Source organism: Uloborus diversus, chromosome 1, assembly GCF_026930045.1.
Source record: "Uloborus diversus isolate 005 chromosome 1, Udiv.v.3.1, whole genome shotgun sequence".
NCBI classification, from domain to species: Eukaryota; Metazoa; Arthropoda; class Arachnida; order Araneae; family Uloboridae; genus Uloborus; species Uloborus diversus.
The window spans coordinates 87743693-87758173 of record NC_072731.1 but is presented as its reverse complement, the minus strand read 5'-3'; the positions used below and the strand labels follow the sequence as shown (position 1 = coordinate 87758173).

At 34.4% G+C, this 14481-nt stretch overlaps 1 protein-coding gene across 4 annotated transcripts in view; it reads right to left on the bottom strand.

The window, feature by feature from the left end:
• The window catches only part of LOC129218574 (fragile X messenger ribonucleoprotein 1 homolog), an 83056-nt gene extending 74925 nt beyond the window's left edge, over nt 1-8131 (bottom strand). For all 4 annotated transcript variants that reach the window (XM_054853206.1, XM_054854545.1, XM_054853870.1 and 1 more), the window contains exon 1: nt 7878-8131. In XM_054853206.1, coding sequence (XP_054709181.1) covers nt 7878-7928 — 51 coding nt within the window. In that variant the 5' untranslated portion in view covers nt 7929-8131. The remainder of the gene's footprint in view (nt 1-7877) is intronic.
• Nucleotides 8132-14481: the final 6350 nt, after the last annotated feature.

Here is a 14481-nt window from a genome sequence, read left to right as displayed (position 1 = left end):
AAAAAATTTTCATTGGAAAAGTTCAAAAACTGAAACTTACATTACGTCAGATTTTGATGTCCAAAATCTGTTACCTATAGAACAATCATTAAATTTGCAATTTATTAATTTTAAAAAATACCTGCTGTCTTTTTATATTTGTATATGATGTTCTAGGTGTATATACTATGCAATAAAAACAAAATTGATGTCAAATTTCAAAGTTTTAAAAATTGCTCAGAATAGAATTAACTTTTTTGTTTCCACCTTTTGAGAACTGCTCCTACGTGGCATTTCCGTGGAACGTAACCCACACGTAAAACGATGGTCTACTGTATAGCAAACTGTTAAGCCAAGCTTTTAGCTCAACATTATCTTGTATTAAAGATTACTTTAAATTAAAGCATAAGACCATTAATAATAACTACGAATAAAACGAATACAGTCAGACCCGGACTTACGCAAGGAATGCGTTCCAAGGCTCCTCGTCGAATGTGCAGCTTCCAATTTCATACTGTTTACACTTCGCTCAGACACTACTCTGCGAGCTTTATAGTAAAACTAAATTTCTGAACTTTTATGGATGGCCTTTTTCTTGACTTTAAAGTGCACATATCAAAGATTCACTCATATCTAATTGTCTTGCTACTTTTGATCAACTTTTTGGTTGTTCAAGCGTATCAAAAATCTTTACTTTTTCTTAATTTGTAGCAAACTTTCGCTTTTTGTTTCCATCTTCACAAACTTTAGATGAAACAGCTTGCCTAGGTGCTACAATATTTCACCACCTTTCATATTTAGACAGGGCTGGCTTTCTGCCGGCAAAAACTAATTTTTGCCATGCCAGTGGCAGAAACTGGTTATAACCGGTAAAAACTGGCAGAAAGTGACAAAAACTTAAAAGCATCTTTAATAACTCAAGTAACTAGTTGCTAAATGAAAACTAAGTTACTAAATATATTTGTTTAAGTAAACTAAAAAAGTTAAATTTCATTTCATCATTGTAAAAAATAAAATCTTATGCTAGTAACTTTGATTTAGTACAGAAAGGGAACTTTTCAATTGCAGACGCTCGTAATATTTGGATTAATCTAACAAAAGACGGAAAACCATATATTGGAAAGAGAAGTGACACACAGAATTAAACAGGCAATACTGATTGTAATTTCTGTGCTTCAAGAAGAAAGTGGAAGAACTTTACTTGCCAATATTAACCTAGTTTTGTACCTAATGTCACAGCTTTGCAAAACAAATTGGCCCCATTTCTTGAAACTTACATTTCTTAATCAAATTTTTACCACTACACCAGTTACTACATGATGGACCAGTTTAAAAAAATATGCAACAGATGAAAGTTTCACAAACATTGCTTGTTCCTTGACGCATTGCCTGCTAGCTTTTCTGTTGCGAGAATATTCTAAAGTTTCTCATTTGTGCGTAATAAATTGAGAAACTTTAGATTTTTAAAACCACCTTTTCTAAGAGGCAACAGCGGGGTTTTGAATTACACATAATATTGTAATTAAATTGTGCTTTGGTTAACAATTATATTTTACATGCATTTTCTATTGTATGTCAAAAATTAATTTTTTGGCACTTTGTGAGTTTTTGCCAGTTTCTGCCACAAATGTGGAAGAAAGTGGTTTTTGCCATGCCGGTTTTAACCGGTGGTTTTAATCGCCTCGGCAGAAACTTGCCAACAGTGTACTTAGAGTAAATAAATGAAAAATGTCAAATGATTATTTATACAGTAACAAAGCGATGCTTCGACTAGTGCGGTGTTTGGGAACTTGTGCAGTCAGTGATGCTAAAAGGATGAAAGTGTAGTCATGAAGTCAATACAAAATAGACATTTAGCACCACAATTTCTTTACAAATATTTTGTGAGGAAGAAATTCCCTTTAGCTTTAAAATTGGTTACTCATGAAAAGCTCCCATTATAGCCATTTCGCGTAAAAGTCGAATTGGGTTGTAGCGGGAGTCAACTGTGTTCATATTTTGGTATTCGGCTCTGAGTGTTTTCTCACATCAAAATTACTTTGAATGTTATAAAATTAAGAAGTAACAATTTGAATTATTTTTGTGGTAGTATATTATAACTTTTACTTGATGTATAAAAAAATAAACTATTCACCAATTATTAAATACAGTGAACTCCCTCTATCTGAACACTCTCTAATGTGAACATCCCAATGTTCTAAACACATTTTGATGGTCACGGCAAATACATATGGGCAGTTCTCAAAAGGTGGGAACAAAAAAGTTAACTTTGAGCAATTTCAAAAATTTTCAAATTTGACAACAATTTTGCTTTTATTCTATAGTATGCATACCTACAACATAATATATGAACATGAAAAGACAGCAGGTATTCGTAAAAATTGTTAATTAGCAAATTAAATCAGCAGTCTGTAGGTAACAGACGTTGGACATTGTTGTCCTGTAGGAAACAGATTTTGGACATCATCATAATGTAAGTTTCAGCATTTTTGACAATTGTTAATCTGATTTTTAACTTTTCCAATGAAAAGTTTATTTACTACTTTTTGAATTTTGCAATTTAATAATAAAGAGGATATTAATGAAGTACTTGAATGGCTATACATACTGCTCTTTACATATAATAAAGTTTTGGAATGATTTTGAAGAAGTTGATAAAAGGTTATAAAAAAGTTTCAAATTAAAAATACAAAACGTAAAAAGTGACATCAGTTTTAATAATGAATAATTTTTCTAATGTCATAAGAATTAAAACGATGTCTTAAAAAAAATTATTGAAAAAAGAAATTCGTATTTCTGTTTGGAGATTGAAAAATTATGTTTCCAAATGAAGAGAAGGGCAGTTCTCAAAAGGTGGGAACAAACACAGACCTCAACTTTGAAGCTTCAACACCGAATAACTTTCATTTTAATTAACTCAAAAATTTTTGAGTTAAACTATAATACTGTATAGAGACAAGAATTGACATAAATTATGGAAAAAATGCTCTTCAAATGCCCTTAAAAAAATATTTTCTTTGCTAAAAGGCACAATTTTGGACATACCAAAACGTTAACTGAGCAAATGTACCATTAAAAAAAATTTTTTTTTAATTATTTCCATACGTTTCAAAAAAAAATTAAAGGTATGACTCTTACACTGAATAACTTTTTGTTAATATTTTACACAGATAACAAAAATAAAGATAGATTATTTACTTTGTAAACGATTTAAAAAAAACGTAACTTTGAAATTTGATGTATGTCCAAAAGTTGCGATCTTTAAAATGCTATTATTTGAGAACTAAGTATATGATGTTTTTGTTTTAAAGGTATTTATCGATCCTCAGAATCAATTTTTAATTGTTTAAAAGTGTTTTCATAAGCTTTTATGCAGTATCTTAGAAGAAAAATGATTTTTCTTAAACATACATGTGAGATGTCCAAATGGCGTTACGATCTTGATGTCGATAATTCTGTCCGTTTATTCATAATTTTTGATGATCCACTGTCTTCTAACCTCAATAAAAAAGGTTATTATAATGTTATCTTTTTTAATCCATTGGTATTTTGCATAATTAATACGTTACACATTGAACAATGCATAAATTACAGTAGTAACATGGCTTTCTATGATCGAACAAAAGCCATTTTGCGCTAACATCGCAAAGCAAACTTCCGCTGGCGACATTGGCGACAACACAGTATACGATACGCTAAAGGTTACCAGAGGGGAATTCCAGTCTGACAAATGTAGTTTATCGTCAGCTGTACCACTTTTGGCAACTTTATCACCTGCGCTAGCAATTTTTTTTTTCCGCTTTTATTATTTTAGAATTCTTTTTCTCTTCTTTCTTTTGGAAACATAATTTAACGATCTCCAAATAGAAATACGAATTTCTTTCTTCAATAATTTTTTTAGACATCATTTTAATTCTTATGACATTAGAAAAAATATTCATTATTAAAACTGATGTCACTTTTTACAATTGTATTATTTTTAATTTGAAGCTTTTTTTTAACTTTGCATCAATTTCTTCAAAATCATTCCAAAACTTTATTAAATGTAAGGAGCAGCATGTATAGCCATTCAAGTATTTCATTAATATCCTCTTTATTATTAAATTGCAAAATTTAAAAAGTAATAAATAAAATTTTCATTGGAAAAGTTAAAAATCAGATTAACAATTGTCAAAAATGATGAAACTTACGTTATGATGATGTCCAAAATCCGTTACCTACAGGAAAGCAATGTCCAAAATCTGTTACCTACAGATTGCTGATTTAATTTGCTAATTAACAATTTTTACAAATACCTGCTGTCTTTTCATGTTCATATATTGTGTTCTAGGTATGCATACTATAGAATAAAATCAAAATTGATGTCAAATTCGAAAATTTTTGAAATTGCTCAAAGTTAACTTTTTTGTTCCCACCTTTTGAGAACTGCCCAGAAAAAAAAATTCTACAATAACAAAAGCGGGGAAAAAAAATTGCTAGCGGAGGCGATAAATTCGCCAAAACTAATGCAGCTGACGATAAACTACATTTGTCAAACTGGAATTCCCCTCTGGTAACCTTTAGCTTATCGTATACTGTGTTGTCGCCAGAGGTTTGCTTGGCGATTTTAGCGCAAAATGGCTTTTATTGCGATCATAACCAGCCATGCTTCTACTGCAATTTATGTACTGCTCAATGTGCAACGTATTAATTTTGCAAAATACCAATAGATTAAAGAAGATAACATTATAATAACCTTTTTATTGAGGTTAGAAGACAGTGGATCATCAAAAATTATGAATAAACGGACAGAATTATCGGCGTCAAGATCGTAACGCCATTTGGACATCTCACATGTATGTTTAAGAAAACTTATTTTTCTTCTAAGATACTGCATAAAAGCTTATGAAAACACTTTAAAACAATTAAAAATTGATTCTAAGGATCGATAAATACCTTTAAAACGAAAACATCATATACTTAATTCTCAAATAATAGCATTGTAAAGATCGTAACTTTTGGACATGCATCAAATTTCAAACTTACTTTTTTCTAAAATTGTTTACAAAGTAAATAATCTGTCTTTAACTTTTGTTATTTGTGTAAAATATTAACAAAAAATTATTCAGTGTTCGATTCATACCTTTAATTTTTTTTTTTTTTTTTTTTCTGAAACGTATGGAAATAATTAAAAAGGAATTTTTTTTTAATGGTACATTTGCTCAGTTAACGTTTTGGTATGTCCAAAATTGTGCCTTTTAGCAAAAAAAAATATTTTTTAAGGGTATTTGAAGAGCATTTTTTCCATAATTTATGTCAATTCTTGTCTCTATATGGTATTATTATTTAACTCAAAAATTTTTTAGTCAATTAAAATGAAAGTTATTTGGTGTTGAAGCTTCAAAGTTGAGGTCTGTGTTTGCTCCCACCTTTTGATAACTGCCCATATATGCATTATCCAGTCTCCCTCTATAATAAACACCTTCATAATCTGAACAGTTTTGTTCAGTCCCTTGAGTGTTTAGAATAAAGCGAGTCCACTGTATTGAATAGAGACGTACCAAGTAGCACTTTGGCTGAGTAGCCAAGACTGAGTACTTGGCCTTTCACTTTTCGGTCGAGTACCAATTATGTTTTAAGAACTAAGGACACACACATGATGAATTTTGAACTTATTGGAGTAGTAATATAGACCTCCATAGTCATACAGATTTTAAAACAAAATTTCAGGTGAAATTTAACTACACACTATTTAAGAAAGTTAGTTTGTGTCAAAAACTTTAATAAACAATTAAATAAAAGGTATGATTAATCAAGTTGGAATTAAAACAAACTGTATCAATCTATTATAGTTCTAGTTCGATAAACGTAAATAATCTTTAAAGCAAATAAAAAAACGTTAAAAGCCTAAATATGCAGGAACACTGCAGTTGCATGTTTCTGCGTTACAAGGAACGTCTTTTTTAGTGCATAAAATGTGAGCTCATGAATGTAAAGACATCGGACAAAAAAATCTGACTTTTGTCGAATGTCTTTAAATCCTTAATCTCACATTTTGTGCAACACTTTCAATTGTTAAAATATTTTAATAGAATTTTTTCCTCTAAGTATTTCTTTACCCAAAGCCACAACCTTTTTCTTACTCTTAAAAACAACTTAATTTTACTTCTCTTCAGTGTTATAATTATGCTAAAATTTGAATCTGCAAAAGCAAGGTTTTAAAAATTCAGTCAGGTTTCCAAGTGATTAGGAATACATTGCAATACGATTGAAAGGGTTTTTTTGTTAAGAGTCCATGAATAGGAAAGGATCCCTTACAATGTTTCTGATCAAAGGTAGTTGTCCTACACTAATATGCGATAGAGAAAAAGTAGTTGCACTCAAATACACATCCATAATTAAATTTTACTCTGATTAGATTTTATAAGTGTTTTTTTTTTTTCAACTTATACATAGAATAGTCTTATTTTATGAATATAGTAATTGCAAATGACAGTAAAGTATTATATGCTTGCACATTTTATCAATTGTAAAATCTGTCTTGAACGATATTCAATTTTTCACATCTATTTGGCCGAGTATCTAATCAAAATCTGGCCGAGGGCCAAGTTCTCGGTAAACTGGCCTAGTAAGCAGAGTACTGAGTAGTTACCAAGTACTCTTTACGTCTCTAGTATTGAAAGTTGTTTAATATTTGGTCGCAGAGCAATAAAGTATTCAGCCAGCACCGAATGTTCAATTATTTGGAGGAACAGAATATATTCAGTTTGTCTGCTATGCAGTATCCTACCCAATACCAAACAAATATTCAGTGCATCTCTACAAAAAACAAAATTTTGTGAAAAATATCATTCATGACATAGAATTTCATGGAGGGATCACTTTGAAATTCTTCATCGAACAATAAAGAATTTTCTGATGGGAGTCAAAAACAAAGCAAACAAATTTGTATCTGGATCAGCATATGAACTTTTGAACTTATTTAAGTTAAAACAAAAGAATAACACTGTATATACTACTACAAAGAGAGCCATTACAATAATAGCAAAGTTTGAATCTTCTAATTGTGGAAGACAGCAAAAAAAGTAGCTGAAAACTTTGGTTTTTTCACATTTAAAAAAAATACAAAAGCCTCCTTTTAAAATCACTACATTTGATTATTTTCGTATATTTAACTGGTGACATTTACAAACATATTTTTAAAAAATCACGTTTAATATTCAAAATACTAATTTTTTAAATTAGGGTGAGATTCCAGAAGAGTCATTTTGCCCTCGGTGAAACTTGATTTAAATCCTAGTATTTTAATGATTTTGTTTGAAATAAGAACAGAATATAATAACTAAAAAGAAGACGGAATTACAGTTTATACCATTGTAGAGCAGTTGCAGTAACTTTTATTTAACGCAGAGTGTAGAGCAAATCAGGAAATCCATCTCGAATAAAAATCGCAATACTTATTCCTTTAATTTTGAACTAAGAATAACTAGGCAGCATTTTCCGAAACAAAATTGTGCAACGCTTTTTACAACATTAGACACAAATATGAGAGCCGAATTAAAACGAAAACTAACTTTCTTTGCTTAACAGAAAATCGTGCTCGTGATTTTAAAACGCCGATATTAGAAAAGGCAACAATGAATCGATACAAAAAGGACTAAATATCGTGCAAATATTCAAATATTAATTGAAGTCAAATAAAACATGCATTAAAACATTATTAATTAAGTATGACCAAGAAAATATATAACTGTCACTGTTGAATGATACATGGATAACGGCAGTATTTTCACATAAAAACAAAAGAAGTCATGTGACAAAATCTAATAAATAGAAAAAGACACTCTTCATTCATGATCATCAACAACAGATTTGAATATTTTAAACTTAATTGGTAACAAGACACTTAAATTACAAACCTTATAGTAAGCGCCATTCTCGCCGCACACTTCCACAGCGAGGTCCTCCATTTTGCAGCAGAACACAATTAAGGGGGGCTGTCTATGAGAAACCTTAAAGTTTCCGGTCTTTTGCCGGCATTACAAAATGAATCATAAGACTATATTTAAAAAATAATAATACGAGACATTTTATTTTGAGATCTAATTAGCACAAAACTAAAGAAATAATGAGTAAAATTATCTGTACTTTACAATGCAAAAGAACTATGCGTTTAAAAACTGATGTGATGGTTAAACTGCAAGTTACTTTCATAACCGCGAGAAATATTCTCATCATAAATATTTTATTTTATAATTTTTAATTTTATTGAGGAAAAGTTAAGGTGGTGTTTATGTTTTTTTAGGACCTATTCTCTGAAAAATATCATTTACAACGTCAAAAATTTCACTTCCAGAAGTTTTAATTCAGTATTTACAAATGTTAATTGCGGCTTTTCTAAACCGGAGAAGGACAAAGAACTTGATTTTTTAAATAACTTTGATATTTAAAGGATTCGTTCACGATCATTGCAGGAACGAAAGAGAGTGCTGGATTTTCTTCATCTCCCCCCCCTCCCTAGTAGGGAAATAAAATAATTAGCAATTTTGATGAAAAAATTGCGTTCGATATTTATTCCATTTTTATGAAAGATGCTAAAAAGCTTCACAAATGTCAAAAGACTGAAAGCAATACAGGAAAAACCCTTATCATAAAGAGAAGAAAATTACAGGGAAGGCGAGACTTTTGAAATGGTGTATACTTCACGAGCCCCAAGCCAATCAAGCCACTATTTGGCACTTTATGTGGGAAGAGGGGTGCCAAACCCCTAACTGACAAGGGACTCCCATTGGCTCTTGGCGACCCTTCTCCAAGCCGTGCGCAAACAGCTGTAAAAGCAAGGTGCTTTCGACCTCTCTTCCCCATAGCTCCCCCGCCTCCTCCCCCAGCCCCTTCTAACCGCCTGATTCAACATTAACCTGGGGCCACCTAAACTCGCGGTTAAGCGCGAAACCGGTCCTCAACCCGGAGTTACCACCGATTTCTTATTTACCTTCAACTTCAACTTCGCACACTACTATAGGGCACCCGGGTCTAGGAAGACTGGGCGTCGCAGATTGGGCGCCGGGAACATTAGGCGCCGAGCACATTGTGCCCAATATTCCCTGCGCCCAAAGTTCCCGGCGCCCATAATGCTCGGCGCCCAAAGTGCACGTCGACAAAAAATGCTCGGCGCCAAATGTTCCCGGTGCCCAATTTCCGTCGCCCAATCTTCACATTTCGAGGTTTAAGGGTGTGGCTTTTTGCTCCCCCTGGTTTTGGGAAGGGCGAGGGATTTTACTTTAATAATTTTTTGTTTGAAACTTTTCAATACATTTAAAATAAATTTAAAATAATGTTTTAAGAAAATAAAAAAAAAATCAATTCATGTTAAGCAAAGAACAAATTGCAATCACGTACGAACCAACCACCACGATCAGTGGCGGACTGGCCCTGCTCGCCATATTGGCCCGCAGGCCGGTGCATGGACTGGCCCGCCGCTATTTGGCCTGATCGACCTCCCTCCTCTGCGCCCTCGAGCATGTGCCCCTTTAAACCTGTGAATCTTCATTTTTTACTTTCTTCTATATCTAACACATTGAAAATATGCAACACCAAGGAATGGTCAGAAAGTGATGAAATTTGGAAAAAGACAGCAAGGAATAATAATTTCAAAATGATAGGCAGAATACAGCGGTCTAGGAAGATTGGGTGCCGGGAACTTTAGGCGCCGAGCATTTTGGGCGCCGGGAACTTTGGGCGCCGAGCATTTTGGGCGCCGGGAACTTTGGGCGCCGAGCACTTTGGGCGCTGGGAACTTTGGACGCCGAGCACTTTGAGCACCAAGAATTGTGCCCAGTATTCCCGGGTCCTAAAATGCTCGGCGCCCAATGTTCCCGGCGGCGAATTTTGAAACGCTCTCAATGCTTACGTTACGGTAGTTACCGGTTAGTTAACCACGTGACAGCTAATGATCACGTGCTCCAATCAACTGCTTAGAATGGTAACCGGTTGATCATAGAACGCTGGGGTTAGTAACCGGTCGACCGGTGAGGTTCGTCGAACGCAAGGAATGCTTGCGTTCGCCGAGCTCAACTGGTAGCTACCGGTTAATCGATCACGTGACATCTAATGATCACGCAGCGGTTAGCAACCGGTTACTCAGTGGTCGACCGGTTAGGATCGCCGAGCAAAACCAATTACAGTACATTGGCGAAATGAGAAATAAAACCGAGCGCGTTCTATTAAACAGCATGGTGACCTGGATACATTAAAGCAACCCCGAGTAAAATGTAAACAGAGCCGCCCCTTTAAAATGTGAGGTAGAAATTGCAATGCGAAATATTGCTGTTTAAAGTTTTAGCTCGTTTTAATTTCACGATTTACTGTTTTTTGTGTTGTGAAATATTTCCGTTTTCGTAGGGTTTCTTCTGAATCTTAATTTACGTCTGTATTGTTGTTATGTTTGGAAAATTCTGCTTGCGGTAAACATTCGCAATAAACTCACATTGAAAGAGACGCAGAACAGATTTTAACATGGTAGATAATACATGCTGTTTCAAAATGAGTTTCTTTGACTGTTGATTTTTTTTTATATTCTTGAGAATAGTAACTGAAATACAATCTGAGTGCGCTTCTCTTATGTTGTTGATGTTTTAATTTATTGGTTTTCTCTGAACAATATGTTGAATGTTTTGGTTATTTCATAAAGTTTTTTAACAATAAAAATGTCATGAGAAAATCTGTAAAAAATACTACCATTTAATGATCTAAGAAATACATTTTGTCTCAGGAAAGAACATAATCCTTTTCATTTAATTTAATTTCACCTTCATCTGTCTCAGTTTTTAGTTTTATAAAAAAAATAAAAAGAGGAAAGGATGGGTGGGAAGATGTTGAGTCACTGCTCCTATGCTCTGCGGGGCTCGTGAGAATTTGAGCGACCAGTGTCAGCCTTTGCACACTCCCCCCCCCCCCATTTCCTAGAAAAAATTAAAATGACACGTTTGGCTACCACCAACTACTCTCGCAATCAGTAGTCATTGGCCCCAGGAACTGTAAGCTTTTCCATTTCGATTGTTTTATGCTCCGAGCTTATGTCACTCCTTAACTGTACTAAATCATTATAGTCTAATAGGTGTGAGTTCATTTGTATGCTAATGATAATAATATATTCAGAGCTCTAAAAAAATTTTTTTTTTTTTTTTGGCCTTGTTAATTTTGCCTGAATGAACTGATAATTGATAACAATTTGCAGATTGCACCAAAATCTTAATTATATTAAAATGTTCCCTATCAAAGAAGTTTGCAGCAAATATTATATAATTGACTTTGAATTCATAGCACCTGTGATAGTTAAGTTAGAGGGGGGAGGGGAGCAAAAGTGGCCTTAGTAGTGCTAGTGCATTCTTGCACCCTTTGAACTTGTTTGTTTCCGTTTTTTTCCCTTACATTCATTGCATGCGAAAAATTCGGAAAACTTGCAGAAGGGGTGTGCTATTCATATTGTATTGTAATTAACTCTGAATTTGGAGCACTTCAGAAGTGATTGTTAGTTGGGGGAAAGGGTTCCAAACATAACAACAATACAGACGTAAATTAAGATTTTGAAGAAACCCTACGAAAACGGAAATATTTCACAACACAAAAAACAGTAAATCGTGAAATTAAAACGAACTAAAACTTTAAACAGCAATATTTCGCATTGCAATTTCTACCTCACAATTTAAAGGGGCTCTGTTTACATTTTACTCGGGGTTGCTTTAATGTATCCAGGTCACCATGCTGTTTAATAGAACGCGCTCGTTTTTATTTCTCATTTCGCAAATGTACTGTAATTGGTTTTGCTCGGCGATCCTAACCGGTCGACAACTGAGTAACCAGTTGCTAACCGCTGCGTGATCATTAGATGTCACGTGATCGATTAACCGGTAGCTACCAGTTGAGCTCGGCGAACGCAAGCATTCCTTGCGTTCGACGAACCTCACCGGTCGACCGGTTACTAACCGCAGCGTTCTATGATCAAACGGTTACCGTTCTAAGCAGTTAATTGGAGCACGTGATCATTAGCTGTCAGGTGGTTAACTAACCGGTAGCTACCGTAACGTAAGTATGGACAGTATTCATGTGACGTCACTGCGGGTAAAAACCGGCACTGCAGTGCATTGTGGGAGCTGTAGCAGACGACAATCCGGTGCAACAGCGTATAATAACACCAGCATTTATGCGGCCTATAAATTCTTCTTTCTATTTAAAAAATGAGAAGTTTTTTAAGCTTTTAACTAAGAAACGTTGTAAAAGAATGATTAATCATTCATTTAATACGAAATATTCTTTTTATTATCGTGCTTTCATGGATTTTAGCCTCTTTGGTTCCTCATCAGAAACATGGTGTAAACTCGAATTCTCGTTTAACTTTTCACTTTTCTCGGCATTTTTCATGCATTCATAAGTCTGTTTAAGCCCTAAGAATGTTCATGATGCGTAAGAAGTCCAGTAATCATTAAATAAAACGAGGATTTTTAGCACTACTAACACTGCATAGCTGGTCAAAATACCCGCAGACGGTCAGCTGATGGGACCGTTGCCAAACCGTGAATAAGGTCCATTGAGAGCGTTTCAAAATTCGCCGCCGGGAACATTGGGCGCCGAGCATTTTGGACGCCGGAAACATTGGGCGCCGAGCATTTTAGGCCCCGGGAATACTGGGCACAATATGCTCGGCGCCCAAAGTTCCCGGCGCCCAAAATGCTCGGCGCCCAAAGTTCCCGGCGCCCAATCTTCCCATTTCGGAATACAGAGTGAGAACGGCGTCGGCTTAGTAGAATGTAGGACCACCGCGGACAGCGATACACAAAGAAACACGTCTAGGCATAGAGTCAATATGGGTGCAGATGGTGTCCAGAGGATGGCTCTCCATTGTCCATTCCGTTTCAACCATTTGCCACAGTTCGTCTTCCGAACGAGGCAGAGGGACAGAGTCTGCAAACGGCGTCCAATCACATCCCACGCATGTTCGATTGGTGACAGGTCAGGAGAGTATGGTGACCAGGGATGCATCTGTGTGCCTTGGAGAACATGTTGGCAGATGCAAGCACTGTCCCAGTAAGCAAAATATCTTGCCTCAGTGTTGCATAAAGGTTGACATGCAAGAAAATTCATCTTGCATTAATACTGCCTCAATATTGTTATGTTACTCCTTTTATGCTGTCAGCAGGCTGCCACAATATTGACTGACAAGGTGCATGCAGCATAATATCAGGAAAATATCAAGGTAGGCTGCTTTTGTAACATTGAATACGTATTGATATGAAGATAATATCAAGATGTTGTCATGACAGCATGAAATCAAGGTCTAGGCAAGATGATCATGCTTTTGTAATATTGCATACGTATTGATATGACAGGAAAATGTCAGGATACATTGACATGACAGTATGAAATCAGCACGTTTGAAAGGTGTTTTATCCATTTATTTATTTGTATTATTTTCACTTCAAACTCTAGAATTAAATTTCATTCTTTAATTATTTCTGTTATTCTTCAAGATAGTTTTCTAGCCTGAGAATATTTTCTTAAAGCTGACATCTGATCGGAAATTCATATAAAGATATAAATAGTACTCGCAATTTAATTTAAAAAATTAAAGTTTCTTCGTTTTGCGTAATACTTGACTTCTTTTTTAAATTCATGCTTCTAATTGCATTATAAAGACATAAAATGCCTAGTTAGGAATAATTGCGGAAGTTTTTATAGCACATTTAAGAGTAAAGGTAGCAAAATAATAAATAAATAAATAAATACAATAAAGTACATTTTCAAATGGATGTCAGCAGTGAAAATATCCCATGAACAAAACATATGAATTTATCTTAAAGAATAACATAAATACTATTGAATAAAATTAATCTTACGTGAGATTGAAGTGATAATACGAAATTCTGGGCTTCATGTCCTTTGTTTCAAAGTCTAGGGACGAAAAAAGTTATTTTCGGCCATTTCTAACATGATCGCACATCGTCTGTGATATGACTTGTTGAGTACTATATTAATAAACAAATGCAGTTATCAGTCATTCATAAGTTTTTTCTAAAACAATACTATTCCACACTAATAACTAAGCAACCAACTTAACGAAGCTTAAAAGAATGCAACGCCACGTGCAGCACCTCTGAACCGACTGAAGTCGAAGCAGGAAGAATGTGACAGCAATGCGAGGGACGCTGGGTAGAAAGAACTGTGAGCATGCGCAAGTATCAACGAGAGTCCACCTGTTCTATTGTGTACTAATTACCTTGACGGCGACAGCATGAAATCAATATCATCTTGACGGCGAAAACATGTATGCAATGTTGTTATTGTAAGGTAATATCAATATTGATATTTTAAGATGAATGCAATGTTGCATACGTGTTGTTATTGTAATATTGCTTTTTAATCTTTATGCAAGATTTATGCAGTATGGAACACGTCAATATTGACGCCGTCAGTATAATATCAAGACCTGTCAAGGTTGATGCAAGAAATTTTGCTAGTAGGGGTGTG